This window comes from Pygoscelis adeliae, unplaced genomic scaffold, assembly GCF_000699105.1.
Source record: "Pygoscelis adeliae isolate BGI_AS28 unplaced genomic scaffold, ASM69910v1 Scaffold135, whole genome shotgun sequence".
In the NCBI taxonomy this organism is placed as follows: Eukaryota; Metazoa; Chordata; class Aves; order Sphenisciformes; family Spheniscidae; genus Pygoscelis; species Pygoscelis adeliae.
Window position 1 is genome coordinate 1,923,766 of NW_008824908.1, and position 18,271 is coordinate 1,942,036.

An 18,271-nucleotide genomic window follows, 5' to 3' on the forward strand; every position below is an offset into this window, starting at 1 on the left:
TTGCACGCAATTATTTTATGAAACCAAGTGTTGTGACAATGGCTGCTAAGTGGTTTGCTCTGAGTAAAGACTTCTTTGTTTTATGATTTACAAATTTCCAATTTGATATCACGATTGAAATGTATGTATGTTTTAAAAGCAATAACAGCACTGAAACACCGGTCAGAAGCTTTCAGGGTTTTTTGCATTGCTGTTTTACAAATAATAGATGCATTGGCCTCTTAAATAGACTGCACAAGCCCAGGGTCTCCTGTATAGAACATGAGTGTTAAAAATAGAAAAAAATGCACTGACGTTACTGCAGCTTTTTCACAGATGGAAAAGATGAGTGAGTTACGGTCTATGAAGGACATTAGTTGATAACAGATAGAGGAGCCATGCTCTTTTATCCTTTTAATTATTGCTCTGTGAAGTGCAGATTCTGTGTTCTCCTAAGCTTTAAGGGTTGACCTGGGGGAATATGGATGGGGAGAAGGGTTTTTTGTTGTTTTCTGTGAGTGTTCTGTAGCTCTTGTTATGCTCAAGTAAATAGTAAACCCTAAACTGAATTTATTCAATCATGATTTTCATTAAAAAGACTTTATTAAACTCTGTGGTTGTTTTTTTTCCACTGCTAACTCCATTTTTGGTGACAAGCAATTGATTAAGAATCTTGACTAACCTTACATGTACTCTTGAGGTTAGATGTTCAGGAATTTGACAGAATTTCATGCAGTTCTGATATGTTCATTCATCCTGTGCTTTTCTTCATGTGACCTGAAGGATTTCAGCAAGTGCTTGTGGCCATTGAGTCAAGAGAACACTCTAGCTGTGCTTCCGTCTTCATAAAGAATAAATGCCAGCTTGATGAAGTTCATCCACAAAACTCTTGTCAGTAAAAATGAATTCTGAGGTTATGAAAAGAATTCGGAAGGTTTTTAACACAGTTTTTTAAGACAATCTTTAAACAAAAGCTGAAAATATATTCCAGTGTGTCTAATACTGACCTTATGTGGATCCTAGTCCAGACTGCATTGCAATGACTACCTATTGTCCAGAAAGTAACATGTCACCATCAATGTCCCATGGCAGCTCCTCAGAATTCCTTAAAAATGTCTTAAAATTGGAATTCTTATAACCCTCTGGACCTGAAGAAACTCAGCTTCACCTCTTTGGTTGTCTGCAAAGCTGTCTGTCTTAGCCAGTTTTCCTTTAACTTAAGAAGACAGTACTGAACTGGTTTTAACTTGGGAGGCTATTTTTGAACTTGTAATATTGCAGGGGGAATATTGTAATATTTTCTGTATGGAAAGTCTAAAGGAGACCTTGGATCTTGAATTCAGTAGACTCCAAGATGCATGGATTTTTTTGTCAAGCCTTTCTTTTTCTTTTTCTATTATTTTTTCTTTTGAGCTTTTCAGTTTCAGAAATTCTGTACAATCCCTCACTGGTTTTGACCTTATTTAAAAAGCGCTTTCTAGTCGAGATAAGTTTCTCAGTTTAAGAAGTGAAGTTCAGGTGGTAACTTCCCAGCTGATCTTTCTTCAAATACTATACTCAAAGTTCCAGAGAGCTATTAACACCCTGAGCCTCCTGAGAGTGGTAAAAGAGCATGAAAGATTGTCTGCAAATGAAAGTGAGATTACTGTTAGAGTATAGCATGAGGTAGGTGAAGTTCAAACAAAAATTTATTGATTTGAAGATTCTGGTTAAATGGCAAATTCTAGTATACTCATTCAAAGATAGGGCTTGCTTTTCTGAGCCTGAGCCAAAGGCTAATTAAAAAATCCCTCATTCACATTGTTTGCCTTCAGCGATGTGGCTGATTTTGAGCAGTTGGCCCTTTTTAAACATGAAACAAGCAGCAACGTTACGGATTTTTTTGATAGGTCGTCTTCTCCCCCAGACTCAGACACTGCTCCTGAATTCCCAGAATTGGTTCTTGATAGTATATGCTGAATTGTTGACAGTACATTACATTCATTTCTACTTTTTCTGTTGCTTATAAATGCTGTTGAGAAGACTCACTGAAGTGAATCCAGAGCTACACGCTCTAGTGGTTAAATAGAGCTTTTGGATCTTTCAAAGTTTCAAAAAGTATTTGTTTGCAGTTTACCTTTATAGATAGGGTGTGGATTCAACAGTGCAATGTGAAGGTAAAAGAAAAATTACACCAAACGGAAAAGTTTTGAGATTTGGCAGAGATGTCACTGTGCTTCGATTCTTTTCAGTATCGAAAGCCTCCTGAAACCAAGAGCCATACTACTAACATGGGAGACTTTCTTAGTGTTTGGAAGCTTGGAAAACTAAATCACTGAAGTGGGGTATTTTGGTCTCCAGTGGCTTGCTAGCTGCTTCCTCCACATCCTCACTGATAAATCCATTTCATAGTAGTTTTTAATTGAAGAATGGAGATGTTCCGTCCATTGAATGCCAGTCCATTTTCACTGACCAGTAGCGTTGAGAAATTGCCCCAAATTGTGTAGTAGATCAAAACACATGCCTACTTCATAGCTTTGGCCAGGCACTTACAAAACATACGCATGCAAGAAACATGTGCATGTACTGCTTGAAAGGCAGCAATAGCCACCTACGATAAATTAAAAACTTGGTGATAAGCTATAGAATGCTCAGATGAAAGTTAGATTTGCTGGAAGTAGCCGTGTCCTAATTTGTATTCGGAAAAGCTGAAGAATTTTAGAGGAAGAAAGCTCTGACTGGTTTGTTCCCAATGAAAGTTTTATCTAAATATTATTGTTTGCAGAAGGCACTGACTTAACATTATGGAATAAACTCCATTTTAAAAATCTGTTTCAAAATGGGATTGCACTGTTAAAGCCATTGCAGACTTCGCAAAAAGACTTCTTTTCTGGATCCAGGACCTATAACACACTGTGGCTCCATCAGGGTAGCTGATGCAGTGTGGTCCAGGCAAAACCAGGCGTGCTATGGCAGGGAAGAGCCTGGTGATCTGTCTTCCTGCTGCAGTACAGCGGTGGTAACAGGAGGTCATTAAATATTTATGTATGTCTGTGTTCACCAGAATTGTGCACTTGCAGTGTCTGGGCTAGTTTTGTCTAGAGTTGGCTGAGCTGAGTACTAACTTTTTTTTTTTGGCAGGGGTGAATAGCCTTTCCCAGTCACTGAGTGCCAACTCGCTGATCGCGAACACGCTTGTCTATCTTGACCTCTCAGGGAACGCACTCCGCGGTGATGATCTCTCAGTAAGCACTTTCTTCTCATTTGTGAGTTAATGAATGGATGTTTTAATTTATTGTTAAGAGAAGGGCAAAGCCATTTTGTTTAGATCCTTTTTTGCCTTTATTTCAGTACAGTTCTATTAGGGGTAGAAAATAACATTTTGATCTGTGCTCTTCATTATGTAGTCAGAGAATTAAATTGACCCACACGACTAAACAAATCCACATAATTTTAGTTCATGCTTTTAGTTCTTGGCTTCTACTAATAAATGAGAAAACTGCAAGTGTGCCACTTGTTTCAGTGGACTTACCATGCTCCCTGAGTTCTGTTTGAAAGTGACCAAAACACAATTAAAAAAACTCATCTTCTTTTTAGTGATAAGTGTATTACAAATTTTTCATTGGAAGGTTGGAAACAATTGATTTCTTTTGACTTGGAAAGACTTAATTAATTTCTGGTTTTCAATATTTTTGTTTGTATAAATAAATCTGTGCACCTCCTTGCACATGCTGTTGAAGCTCATGACACTTCGAAGAATGTAATTATTTTTGAAATTCCTTTGTTCAGTTTATCAATTGCCGTAGAGGTGCAGCTCTATTTTCTCCATAACAAAATCCACTTAGTTCTCTATTTGTATGTATTCCCTTTTTGACTGTTACATCCGTATTTTTGTCTCACATCAAAAGTTGTGTGCATGTAAGTGTCAGGTTTTTAATTCTTTAAATATTGAGCATCTAAAATATTCAACACTAGAGTCACCCAATCTTATCATTTAACGTGCAGTCAGACACGACTGTGTTACTTTTTCGCAAATCTTAATAGTTTCAGATTCATCAGCACGTTCAAAGAACTAGTCTTTTCAGACATGAGGTGAAAGTTTTTCAGTAGGACAAGAGGATTTAAAAGGTAGCAAACAAATAGTTAAATGTAAATAAAGACACACAGTGCATTACTCTTAAAGAGAGAATAACATAGCAAATAATATAAAAACAAAAAGTAAAAGAAAATGTACAACTTTGATGTCAAATGTACAAATCTGTTGTCTACATACAATATTTTTAAGGGACATAAATACAAAAAGTGGGGCTTTTCTTAGCCTGTTAGAGAGAGAGAGATGATTCAAAGAAAAAGATTATTAATACTGAGATCTCTTAATCTGTGGAACAGTTTTCCAACAGTAGTAAGGAAATCCTGTTATTTAGCGTTTAAAATAAACTCCATCAAAGCACAGGGATTTTTAAAGCAGGGACCTTTCTTGCACTGTAGGTATAGGGACTAAATGACCTGATTTTTAGAAAGATGAATCTATTTTAGAAATGTTGAACATGTTCTGTTTGGCTGGATTTCGTGTGGAGTTCAGCGTTCCACATTTCTGTGAATTAGGTCATACTTTTATCTTTCTGTGTTGTTCTCTGAGACTAAAAAAAGCCCAAAATAAAACAGGATATAGTAAGAAGTTTTACATATGCTAACATTTGCATGACATATCCTATGCATTACTGAAGCCATCAATATTAAAATCTTGTTACCTGTTCTGTATTCTCCCTTAAACCTTTAATTCACTGCTGATATTAAGAAAGAACCATGGGCTTCAGATGCAGATTAGTTGCTTCCGTCATGCTTAAAGGGTCTGGCTTAAACTTACAAACCAATTAGCCTTTCTGAAATGCAACAGCAACCTGAGTGACATTCCAAGGTATTTCTAGCTAAATTAATTATCATTTGCTGTGAACATGAATTGCAAAGAGTAATGTTTGGTAGATGTAGTCTGAGCACTGTTTTTTCCCCATTTTAAAAAATGAATAGCTTTCAAAAGTAAAACGGGTTGTGTTGATTAGGTGAAAAGAAGTTTCAGACACAACTCTTGTAGTGCAACTTTATAATAAAAGCCTAAAATGTAATGAGAAATAGTGATCCAGTAATTGGTGGCATAATATCAAAATTAACATGGATAATTCTTTTTTTTCTCCATAAATTATAGAGCCTGTACAATTTTTTGGCCCAGCCAAATGCCCTTGTTCATCTGGATTTATCCAACACGGAGTGTGCGCTAGACATGGTAAAGAAGTTTTTTGTGGAGATTCAAATACCAAGGAAACATTCCCCACCTTCTATCCCTAGGTACTTTTCTGGGTTAATATAAATTAAAATCAATCATCTTTGTTTTAAACCAGGTCTGTGGAGCCCTCCTTCGTGGATGTCTTCAGCATCTAGCTGTCCTTAGCCTCTCTAAGACTCTTTTTTCTCACAGGTACAGTTTAAATGTAATTACTCTCAACTCCTGAAATATTTTGTTTTATAATTTTTTGCTCTCATGTTACACCGTTCTTTTTAAGAAGAAATCTTAAGACTTTATAAAAGTCTTAGATGTCTTAGTTCTCTATGAAATAGGTATTATTTATTCCAAGCAAAATATTTCTTTCCCTTTCCACTCTTTGCTAGATGGCTGTAAAATAACCTACCTTGTCTAATATGTTTTTTGTGATACTGATGCAGCAGAAAGTCTATATATATCTTTTGTCTCTAAGAGGCATAATATCAGGCTTTGAAGTCTGACTGACTTGACTCCTCTTTAAATTTGGTTTTCAAAGTTTGTATTTTTTATGATTTGATGATGGTTACAAATGCTTTTTTTCCTTTTTTTTTTGTCATTTTCTGGGAGGAAGTCCAATTGAAAGTCTTTGAGACTCAACATTGACTTTGTAGAATACTTGCATTATAGGAAATATATAAAAAAACTTTCAATTGGACTTCCTACCACAAATAGGAAGTCCAATTGAAAGTCTTTGAGACTCAACATTGACTTTGTAGAATACTTGCGTTATAGGAAATATCAACATTAGCTTCCTTTTTCTTCAAATCAGTGTCTTGGGTCCATATCAGAGATGATGCCTAATGGGGGTTAAGCTATTCCAGCATTGAGTAATTATTTCTAGTGGTGTAAAGGCGATTTCAGGGTTTTTGTAATGTCCTGTTTGATCTTCTACTCGTAAGATACAAGTATGTTCACTATTAACCAGACCTAAATGATCATTCTTCGTAGTTCACCAAACAGAAGCTAGGTAGTAATGTCTTCCATGCAGCAGTGCAATGCTGAGGATTGTTTGTTGAATCAACATTTTGATGACATTATATTTCTAAGCTAATTGAGAGCCACTGATTACAGAGCTGTTGAAGGTAGAGCAAATTAAACGTGAAAGATCATTACAATTCTGATGGCTTGCATTCACTGTTTATTGGAATGAGGAGTGTCTAGATGCTACTTCTTAATGAATTTGTTTACTTACAGAAAAGGAAAAGAAGTCCCTCCCTCTTTCAAACAGTTTTTCAGCAGCTCACTTGCTTTGATGCAGATTAATCTTTCGGGAACTAAACTCCCTCCTGAGCCTCTAAAGTAAGAATTTCATTTAATTTTCTCCTGTTGCCTAAAACCTAGTTTGCATTGTTATTATGTGAGTGCCTCATATTAAAAATTAAGGGGAAAGGATTTTGCTTTTTTTTTTTCCATTGTACATTATTGATATTGCAAGAGTGAGTTTCATAATGATCACACATTCAAGAAATGTTGTTTCCATCTCACAGTTGAGACTACTAATCATATTTTGTTCTGTGGGAATGTCACAGCTGTTTAGCTTCAATCAACATTTTTTTTGTATGTCTTACTTTGTGGCTTACAAACAAAAGTGTTTGCTTCACAGTAAAATGGGATTATGTACTTGTGTGAGTGCCATTCCTTTGAGGCTGTGGTATTGCAACAGCCGTTGTGAAACTGAACCTGTTGCAGTGCTTGGGAGGAGAGACCTGTTGCACAGAGCTATGCCCTCCTTTTAGGGGGAAAGATGATGGCAGCAACTTCTAGGAATGCTAACTGTAATACATCTCTTTGCTACGTGTCACCCATCCTGTGGCTAACAGGTTCTGGTGATGTGGATTGGGCACTTCTGTTGCCCACCCAACACTGGAGAGAAACTCCTCTTACAGCCTAATGCAGGCTGAGGGAAATTGTGTAGCACTGTGTCACCCTTCCTGTGACGTGTGCAGTTTTGAACAGTGTTGAACTTTCCAGACGTAAAATTTAAAGGTGTGTTATACAGTCAGGATAGGTCTAGCTAGATAAGTCTAATCTAGATAGGTCATTCCGTGATTCTGGCAGAATTCTTGTGTTTATTGGGCTAAATTAAAGAAAGGGCTCTTTCCAGAGTGTCAACTTGCTAGCTAATATGCATTAAAACATACATAACCCTATCCATAGTAGATGCCCAGACATGTTCACTAACCATTTTGGGGAGCACACCTCCAAAATCCTAATCTGGACACATATGTATCTATATATATGTGTATGCATGTATACTTGTGTGGTTGGGAGCCTGCCTCCTGAGGGAGAGCAGGGAAGGGAAGTGGGCAGTAGCTCAGCAAGGGAGTAGCTAATGAATGGGAGTTGATGGAAAAATCAGAGATGTGGGATATAAAGAGTAGTTAGTGAGTACTGGATGGAAAGCTTTTGATACAATCCCGCGGAAGCTAAAGGAGAGAAAAGTGACAAGTGCCACACAGGAAAGAGTAGCGTACATTGTTTTGGGATTTTTTTTTTAATGCAATTTGACATTGGAGAGGACAGTGCAATATGATGCTTAAGTAAGATGCACTGGATTGAAATCAATATTCAACTGCAGGAGCATCATTTTAGCTCTGATCTTTCACTCTGTTCCGTGTGATGCTCTTGGTTGCTGTCTTGCTTGCTTAGACTTTGCTAAGATTAGGAACGTAGGGTACTGATGTGTTTGCAAACAGAAGGTGATTATTGAGAAACACATTGGTTGATTCTGATTAATTTAGGGCTATTGATTCTGTGGTGGAGGGCAGCAGGGAGCTATGTTTAATGAAGCAAGAGGAATGGAGGATGTATGTGACTAATACACAAGACAGTCTTATCAGTGCTAGAGGAAAAAAAGAATGCTGTGAGACATTGAATATATCTACACAGATTAGGAAAGGTGAGAAGCCCCAAACACTAAGGTTCATATTTAGCTCTTCTCCTTGGCATGTTGAGTATCTCCTGGGATGTGAGGAATTTTGGTAGGTGAGTGCTCTACAGTTGTCTGTGCTCATGGAAGATGTTATTGTAGTAAATTATCCCCAACACTTGTGACCCCTTGATCTGCCAGCTGTGCGGTAAACGAGATCTTCCTAGTCCTTTTCAGCCAAAGTGTATTAGCAAAAACCTACTCTGTTGATAAAGTTTAAGCTAATCTGGCTCAATTTGACTGAGTTGGATTAGAGGGAGTTACTTGCATGACTGGTGTTGGTGGAAGTAAAGGGGCAGTGATGGGTAGCATAGAATGAGCTGAGAGCAGTAACCTCTTTCACCAGCACAGGCAGCTCTAGAAAGGAGTATCTGCCCGAAGTCCAGCTGGACACGAATGGTCTCAGAGTGTCCATACCGCTCTCAGCTGGCTGGTATTTTGGCATGGGCTTCTTTTGTTTTGTTCTGATGGCAGCGCTCACCTCTGCATAGGAGGTAGGACAGAGCTCTTAATGTTTTTTGTTAGTTTCCTTGATGTGCTTTTTCTCTGAACAGAGTTTTTTCTTCAGTCTGAGCTCAGTGTATTTCACAACAGTAGAGGGAACTATGATCTGCAGCACACCTTGCTTCTCTCTCAAACCTTGTATAGCTTGACTAATACGCTTGAAAAGCATCCCATGGAAGTTAATCCGGTGTTAAAAGGACTGAGGATGTGCTATCCTGGGGCAGCTGCTTAGCCTTTTGTCTTAACTGTAAGAAATTACAAAACTTCTACAAAACAATCAAGAACATAGGATTTGTTAAAGACAAGAAGATGGAAACACCTTTTTTCAGACAGACTTATTTGTCATTTCCAAGATTGCAGTAGCACATGAGGGATGATTTCTGGAAGGAAAAATAAAAATGACATAGTGTACGTAATACTACTTCTCTGGCATCTTTGATCAGTGCATGTCAAAAAGCTTTTGACAGCATGGGCCTTGGAACTGTCCTATGACAAGGGAGAAGTTCCTGGTTTGTGTCTGAACCAGAGGTCACAGAGTTGGATGTGTGATTCAAGATCAAGCCCGCCTGCAGAAAAAAATACAGATAAAATGCAGATACCTGACACCCTGAGTCCCACATTCCCATGATTAATTGTTATTTGATTTCTTTCTTATCAACTTCCTTTAGATCAACAGTTACGGTATGTTTAATAGCATATGCTAACTCAGTGAGTTTAAAGTTAATCAGTGCACTCAGGGAAGGAGGTTAACTTGCTTGTACAGTGATGGACTTGTTAATAAAGTCAAGCCTTTCAGGGAAGAGGTTTGCTAATAAAGCTGTACTGCAAGGATGCCACATAGTGGGTGGGGAAAGGGTGCTTTTAGTTCTTGTACATAGTTAATATAGTTAATGTTCCATCACAGCTCGCTCTTTTTTTTTTTTAAACGAGTAAAGCAGTTTGTACTCTCATTTCCTTGTTTAAGTGTATGTTGGCATTTTTGTTCATTTACAGACATTGCCAAAAGTTGTATTTTGATCTGTCAGTGCTATAACAAGACAAGTTTCCAATACGCTTCTCATGCAAATGCTAATTACAAGGCCAATTCTTGCATTCTGCGTGTGCCACAGTTGACAAGACCTTTCCATGTATTGCTGTGTGTGATTTAAACATAGTGGCTGAGTATAATTATAATATGTCTGCCTTCAGTGCCTTTGAACACTGGTGATTTTTCATGACAAAGAATTGAGGAATCATGAGACTTTCTTAGGATGAGTTTATAGGAAAGAAGTTAGGAAAAAAACCAACTCTTTTTTCTTCCTGTGAAGAGAGTACATTTGAAGCAGCATTGTGTCTCTCTTTTAATCTGCATTTTTTTTATGGTTGCACTGTATTTTTTAGGTTGCCTCAAAATGTTCAGAAGTTCTCTGCAAAGTTATCATCAGCCAGACTAACTTTGAATAAAAGCATGTTTGGGAAGGAATATAGACAAGGATCGTCTAAAAATTTGTAAAAACTGTTGCAGAGCTTTCAAAATTTTTTTTCAAAGTCTGCATATGAATAGCTTAAGAAGTAAATAAGCACAAGTTATTTGCCTTTGTTAACAGCAAAGGTCTGATTAACATTTATGCCTCCAGGGCAGATATAAATAGGTTTAAATTAAAAACCTTCCCGGGACGCATGCATTTTAAATATGGCTTTTACACACTACTTGCATAGCAAGTGTATAGGCAAATGGCTCAGCAAAATGGATTGTTTTTTATCTCCATGTATTAGTAGTTTGGATTCTGTTAGCTTGCTTTTGGCTGAAGTGAAGTTTGGGGAGGAAGTCCTTCTGTTTCTCTGTTCAATTACTAATTCAAAGCAGCATCTATTCTAAAGATACTAGAAGGTATACATAGATTGTGTTTGCTCCTTCTCTAAGACACTGCTGTGCTTTCTGATTTGACAGTATTAATACAAATGTGATATTAACACTAACTTTTATATGTGGAAACAAACTTCTGTAAGGCTTTAAAGTTGGATTTATGAAAATCATAATCAGCCGTTGCTACACTTCTCTGCCATTCTGCCTAAAGACAAAGGATGCCATTGTCTGGGAATATCATTTTGAAATCTGTAAATATTTATTGGGTTGCAGAAGTGGAGAGTTGTGTGATACTTGAACACGATCCGGCGTTCGAGTGTTACAGGCACTGTGTCTGGCTGAAATGACTGGCTGCGTTGCATCTTGCATATATTAAAAACCCAATTTTTTCCTGAATTTTTGGAAAATCGGAGAGTTAGTACGGTCGTACAACAGAATACTCCTTTTGTAATCATTTGATGCTCTTTGAAAGCAAATGTTGAAGAAAATTCATCTCTGATGAATGTTATTAAATGTTGACATAGCATTAGCTTTACAGTTTCTTTATTAGCTTTGCATCCCTGCGGTTTTGAAGCTGCTGGAGTGTTCTAAGTGTGGCGGGTTTGTGCTGCCATTGTCATTTAAGAAATAATGGCTCAGCTGGCGTGGTTTTGTTTTGAAATGGTTCTTCGCATTATAGATGTATTAACCTGTGATCGCTTAGATGATGATGATGATGATGTAAAGCTGCCTTTTTTTTTTTTTTTTAAATGGTTCTAAGCTTGATCTTTTTCAGAGCGCTTTTATTAGGCCTGGCTTGCAATCACAATCTGAAGGAGGTGTCTTTAGATCTCAGTAGCTGTGAGGTAAGGAACATTTATCAGGATGTGTTCAAAAGGAGCAATGATGTGGAATTAGAGTTCCTGTGAAATCCACTGGGCGAGAAATTCTTCCTATGTAGTCAAAAGTTGTGGGAAAGGTAGAACTCAGAGAAGCAGTTATGGTAAAAATCATCTGCTGTGTGTTACAGCATCATCCTAAATAATGAGCACAGAGGTTCAAAGCACCTGCAGCACCTGACTGGCAAAACCCTCCTTGCAGTGTAGCTGTTCTAGATACTGAGCCAGGGCGCTGTTTGCCGCTCGGCAGCTTCTGCTCTCTGGTGCTGTGATTACACAGGACCCTGCAGCAGGACTTTCCAAGGTGCCCAAATTTGAATGAGTCACAGGAAGCTGCATGCCCTGAAGGCATGTCTGTGGTTTGATCATCTTCCTTCAAAACGGGAGACATGCTTCCTCTTCTGCAGGTTTGCTTTTTAACCTTGGGAGAAATTCTGCTTTCCTAATCAACTAATCAATTCAGGCCAATAGGGAACTTTGGTAGAAGTTGATTGAAGCATGCCATTAACTTAAGAGGCACTGTGCAAATGGCTTTAAATATCTCAAGAATAAATAAAACCAATTGTGGCAGCTTGACTTGCTTTATCTTGTTCCCTCTTGGTTCTCTGTGCTTTGCTGTGCACTTTGTTTCTCAGGATTGTCCATATTCTTGCAGAACGATAGCTGCGTGGCTACAACTTAGGACAAAAGATCAGCCAAGACCCTGGGGAGCCAGTGAGGCAAAGTTACACAGAGAACTGTATGGACTTTTGCCAAAAACAGCACGAACCAGCCTTGGCTCTGGCCTTCTGTAGCTGAGCGGCCACCCTTTCCTTTTTAAGCTGCAAAGAAAGCCTCTTACTTGTTAGGCAGATCTTTCCAAGTACATCACCTGAGTGTTAACTGTTCTGGAAGTGCCTTTCAAATGCAATGGTTTCCCTTTAAGTAGAAAACATGCAATTTGATAAACATGTTGAGGTGCAGTAATCCTTGCCTTAGGTTCGTGGTCGATTGCTTTTGGAATGTGCACAGATTTACTGATGAAGAAAAAATCATTGTGAATGCATTTCATATTTTGTTTTGATATTTTATACTTTTAAAAAAATGGTATTACTTTGAAGAGCATTACATGTAAATTCCAGATAGAAAAGCTTTCAAGTCAAGTACACATGCTTCTGACTTCTGAGTAGAGAGGTCAGATGGATGATAATTTTTCTTTCAGAGGGAGGAAGGAAAAGGGAGGAGTAATTAAAGTAACAAAAATGAAGTCCTGTAATCATAACCTTAAAAGAATAAATCAATAAAACACAAACATAAGTAATGAGGGTATAAATTAGCATGTAAATCAATGAGGGCTGACAGGAGTGAAAATGTAAGCCTTTCAATACATGACCTCCAGGATGGGATATGGAGGAGCCCTTCAAGGGGCGATTAGCAGTATTGGACACCAAAGCACAAGTGGTCATGGCCGACGCTCATGATAGAAAGGAGGGAATCGTGCCCAACTCGTGGTGTTGCGTTCTCGTAGCTGGTCCCTCCAAACTGACAGCAATTTCTTAGATCCTTCCCTTAACATTTTTTCACGTCACTGGGCTTTATTCATTCGCATGTGCTTTGGAAAGAAGAAGTTATGCTTCCACCAGCAGGGGAGTTGATGTGCCAGGAGCTGGGAGTACTCTCAGTGGGCCCAGCACCGCAAGGTCCTGCTCCACCTCTCCCTGACCCTCTGTGAGCTGGGCAGGGTAATCTGCACTCAGAAACAGAGCCTTGGGAAGCTCGGAGCCGGTCACCTGCACTACTCCCAGTTCCTGCAAGCACACGCTGTTAGGAGGCTATTAAGCTGATGCTTCAGCTTTGCCCTCCTCTTTCTTACATCAGGCAAGCTGTACTCAACTATGGAAGGATAAATATCTCTGTTCTTTCCCTCTCCCACCACTTTTCATTTGCTCCCATAATTTTCTGGTATATTAACTCCAAGCTTAATCATTTTATATTGCTTGCTTGTTTGGTTTTTTTGTTTATTTTTACTATGAAAATTACATTTTTATTTCTACCTGCTCAGCACTGATATATTTCACTCTTTTCCCTTCTGCTTCCCTTAGCTTGGTCACTGTGTAAGTACCCTCCATGCTTTACCTTAATTGTTAAATCAGTAAGCAGCTTTGTTTGCCCTTCCCATATTGGTACCTCATAGCTTTGAACACGCTTGGCATTTTTAATTGTTGAAGGGTTGTTCTTCATTTTCTGAATAAGAGCTTGTATTTGTAGTGTCAGAAGTATGTCATATAGGAGGTGTTGCAGAGGTGGGTTGTTTTTTTTTTCAGTATCACAGTCCATGTTGACAAATAGCCCTTCAATTAATCTCTGCTTATATATATGTACAAAAATTTTAATACAGTTGCAGTAAATTTTGATCCTAAAAGTCAGGTTGTTATCATCACCCTCAGATTAAATAGATATCACCATTTGTGCACATGAAATGTTTGTGTATTTAAGATTTTGAATATAGAGTTATTGGTACAAGATCAAAAGCTGCTCCTGAAAAATTCAAACTTCAACCTTCAAAGTATATATAGCATAAGCATTTGGATTCTATTCTGAGTATAATTTTAATGTATAGAACTTTTACCATACCAACAACCAATCCAAGACCGCATATAATCTACCAGTTCCATAGATTCTGCAATAATAGATGTGACGCTTTATATAAAATGGTTGTCTTGTGTTGGGCCATGCTGAGAGGGCAGCACAGAGAAAAGCTGAATGATTTTGGCATTCATACAGCAAATACTACAAACGCTTTTACAAAAATAAAGTTGAGTTAGAATTGCACCACTTCTGGCCCAAATACAGACTTTAATCTGACCACTTCTTGAGAGGATAGGGTAAAGGATAGGTAGACTTTGTTTTATGCAGAAGAGGAAAAGTGCCTTATGTTCTGTATATCTTACACTTCCAGATGTGACTTATGATTTAGATGTTGTCATTGACCACCACTGTTCTGTAAATGCTCAGGCCAAGTTGTTGAGCTGCTTGTTAACCAATCACGTATCTCAAACTTTCTAAAAAGTGCCAAAGCAAGTCTTTATTGAAAAATACTTCTGAAGGCATTTGTGGTTCCTTAACTATAGCATGGTTAAAAGAGGCTATTCACAGAAATAGCAGCAGGTTGATTCACGATATTTAGCCAAGTAAGTCGACTAAGTAAAATATTACTCATTTTTTATGCACAGGAGTTGAAAAGGCTATTTCATGTTTGAAAAAGCTTTCTGGTTTTTTGAAGCAAGGAAAGTGAAAACGGAAAAGCAAAAATAGAATTTTTTGTAGAACTTTTCCCTTCTTTTGCTTAAGTCTTTTTCTGGGGGTTGTTCATAAAGTGAAATATACTTTATATAGTTTGCATAGCTGCAAGAAACAAGAAAATGCATTTGCTTCTTTGGGGAAAAAAATATGTTGCATTGTTTAATTCAGTAGCATTAGTAAATAAGTGTGTAAGTTTTAATAACTTTGATTCTTAATGTTGATGTTTTCCCTTAGGCCATTTCATTGTTTTTTCATTCAATGCTGACATTTCTTTTGTATTCATTTAATATTTCAGATTAATAATATCATAATTGATTCTTTCCAGCTAGGCATTTTTGTTATGGTTGCTGGGTTTTATGCCTATTTTAAAATTAAGAATAAGGTAAATTACTGATTTCTCTTTTTTATGGTCTTTTGTGGCCATTTTACAATTGGATTATTTAAATTTTCTTTTCAATGACAAGGAAACAATTTTGTTTTTTTTGTTTTGCTACTCATCTTTGATCTGGACACTCTAGCATTGCGCTAAGAGCTGAAAGAAGACGCTCACTATAAGCGTTGACTGTACTGGAATTCAAGAGTGACAGTGTTGCATGCTTATAGGCTGGGCTAAGTTTATTTTTTTTCTCACTGGATGTTGGAAACGTCCTGGCTCTTTCATGTAAAGAACCGGCACCAAAGTCCTGCAGTCACTGCCTGGCAAAAGTGCTAAAGGATTCGTTGTGTCTGCACCATTTAAATCTTTCCCTGAATTAACTGCTGAGTAGTAGTTTTAAGAGAAAAGAAAGAGAGTCCCTTTTCTCATTTATGTGCAAATAGTGAGAGTGAAGGTTGAGAATAGTAGGAATGTGTGCATAGGCTGTCATGTTGATGTCTATAACTTCTTCTGTTGCTGCTGTGTTTTGCTGCTGGTAGTGCCTTCTGTATTCACAAAGCTCCTACCACTGTTTTCTGTGTGATCTTGAAAACATAACTAGTTTGCAAAAACCGATGATGTTTTGTCTCTAGTTAAGATCGGGAGGTGCACAAGTCTTGGAAGGATGCATAGCAGAAATACACAATATCACCAGCCTAGATATTTCAGACAATGGTAAGTACACAGAACAGGAATGGAGGGTCATGCAAGTCCAGAATCTGAGAAATGCTTTTTCTTTCAGCTCACAGTGTAATCAAGAATGGTCACTCTTGCTTTATGATTACTGGCCATATTGGTTATGGAAATGTCTCAGACCAAGAACTCTCATTACTGTAAAGTATATAAGAAATGTTTATAGACTAACTGTACCCTCAGAAGCTTAAGTTGTTTGAGATAAATGTAACACAGCAGAATAAATTGATGGCAGCAAGCGTCATATTAGATCTAGAGGAAAGTGGGTTTAAGTACAAGAGAATGAGAAGCTAAATGAGAAATGAAAGTGTAGTGAAAGAAAGAATGAAGCTGAGGTCGTGATACTGAAGAAGCAAGAGAGGGAAATTTGGAGCAAGTGGTCAACCAGCTTCAGGTCAGAGAAGACCTGTTTGAGTCTTTGGAAAATCTTGGACTATTCCTGCTTTGGAGGTTCTGTGCGTCCTAGCTGGGAATACCAGCTGGCTTCTCATCTTGCAAACTCAAATTGTAGATGTGTGGAATGGAATTCACCTGCTGTGTTTGCCCCTCTGACAGCCAAATGTGGAAGTATTTCAGAAAGAGATTCCCAGCATAGTTGAATGCCCAAGAAAGGTGGGATGAATTGGCAAGTGGAAAGCTTTGGGAGCTACTGGCTTAGCCCAATTATGTAAACAGATTGATTGTTATAAATATAGATAGATATTTGAAATCTAAATTGTCCTGCAGATCTGGATCCTAAGTCACTGTAATCTGACTAGCGGACTCTTCAAATACACCACTAGTTTGGGAATACAATAGTACAGCAAATTATTTTTCTTACTCGGGAGTAGAATAAAATCTGGCTTGTTTTTCAGGTCGTTTTATTCATAGCCTGTTAAGTTAGCCTTTTTGCACTTGAAGGCTTTGAGACTTTGTTGGTACACAGCTCTACTAAGACTAAATAGCAATTAGCGTGGTCTCAAAATTCTCAAAGGAATTTTAAACTCTGCCTGACAATGCGAGGAACTACCCTTGGGTGGCTGGACTACACATAAGGGACTACGTTTCTCTTCTGTGTTTCTGAGAGGTGCCTTCAATGGCTGATTAGGATGGAGATTTAAAGGGCTCATTTTAGAGAAAGCATTTCTTCTCATAGAAAAACAGAGGCAAAAAAAGAGGAAAAGATTTAAAAACAGAAGAATGGAAATTTTTCTAGAGCTCTTGGAAATTAGTACACTGATATAGTTACTTGAATGAATATAGCATTAATAATTGGACCCTGTCTGGGTCTTTGGTGAAAATGTGTTTTAATTCTTAATCTAATCTGATTCTTTACAGGCCTAGAGTCTGACCTCTCAACCCTTGTAGTCTGGCTTAGTAAAAACCGATCGATAAGACACTTGGCATTAGGCAAAAACTTTAACAACATGAAATCCAAGTAAGGCTTTTCTTTCTTTTAAATAACGAGAGAATGGATGAGGAGAAGCTGCTGATTTCATCGTCTTCTTAACTTTTCTTCCCTCAGAAATCTCACTCCAGTACTTGATAATTTAGTTCAGATGATTCAAGACGAGGATTCAGTGAGTATCTTTCTGCCTACTATCATCATGTGTATTTGTACCCTCACAGTCTATTTCTGATAATTTTCTTCACTGTGTTAATTTGCTGCATAAGATTCGATCATGATCCTGCACAGATGTATCCAACATTTTGGTTTTTAATTTTTCAAATAGCAATTTGGATTATGTGTAGCATATGGGTAAACGTTTCTTAGGACAGTCTTGGGATCTGTGCTTATTGAAAAATATCATTCTAAATAGTTGGATGTGCTTAACCTAGTTGCTTTAGGTCTAAATTATACAGCCCTGTAGGCACAAGTTTTCAAAACTTTTGTGTCCTCATAGGAGATTACAGTGGTAGTGTTCTCTGGGTGGTGATACTCCTTCAATAACAGAATTTTTATTTTTCTTTTTTTTAATTAACAGAATGCACCATTTCCTGATAGCTGTTCTTGGGTATTAGCATTTTTTTTGCTTGACAAAATGCAATCACTGCAGTGATCTCCCAGAACTCCTTTCTCCTTCAAAAGATGCAAATAAACTGTTCACTATGCTGTTCTTTACCTTTCCTAGTACATTAATCACAGCAGCAATTTCATAAAACCCTTTCAGAGTGTCTTACTGAGATCCTTGCCCACTTTTTTCATTTCCACCCTCTCTCCTGATTCTGAAAGACTTTTGTGGTTGGGTTTGTGTTCTTGCCTTACTTGGCCATCCTAGTTTTGGCTATAAGGGAATCTTAAGATGCTCTGTTACTCTCATGCTTGTCAATCTTTATTCATCTATTCTTAGTCCTTTCTTTCTCCTTCATTCCCCATAGAAGTAGCAAGCAAGCTCTGCTTTCCTCATTCTCCAGAAATAGCTGACTGTAGACTTCAGTTGTCTAAACACCTGCTATTCCTGTTGTCTTT

General features: G+C 37.8%; 1 protein-coding gene across 1 annotated transcript in view; it reads left to right on the forward strand.

Annotated features, from left to right (window-relative positions):
- The window catches only part of LRRC16A (leucine rich repeat containing 16A), a 222,900-nt gene that overhangs the window by 130,976 nt on the left and 73,653 nt on the right, over window positions 1-18,271 (forward strand). Inside the window, exons 13-20 of the mRNA XM_009324940.1 lie at window positions 3,100-3,203; window positions 5,162-5,239; window positions 5,355-5,431; window positions 6,470-6,574; window positions 11,330-11,399; window positions 15,723-15,804; window positions 17,140-17,239; window positions 17,327-17,381. Of these exons, the coding sequence (XP_009323215.1) occupies window positions 3,100-3,203; window positions 5,162-5,239; window positions 5,355-5,431; window positions 6,470-6,574; window positions 11,330-11,399; window positions 15,723-15,804; window positions 17,140-17,239; window positions 17,327-17,381 (671 nt within the window). The remainder of the gene's footprint in view (window positions 1-3,099; window positions 3,204-5,161; window positions 5,240-5,354; window positions 5,432-6,469; window positions 6,575-11,329; window positions 11,400-15,722; window positions 15,805-17,139; window positions 17,240-17,326; window positions 17,382-18,271) is intronic.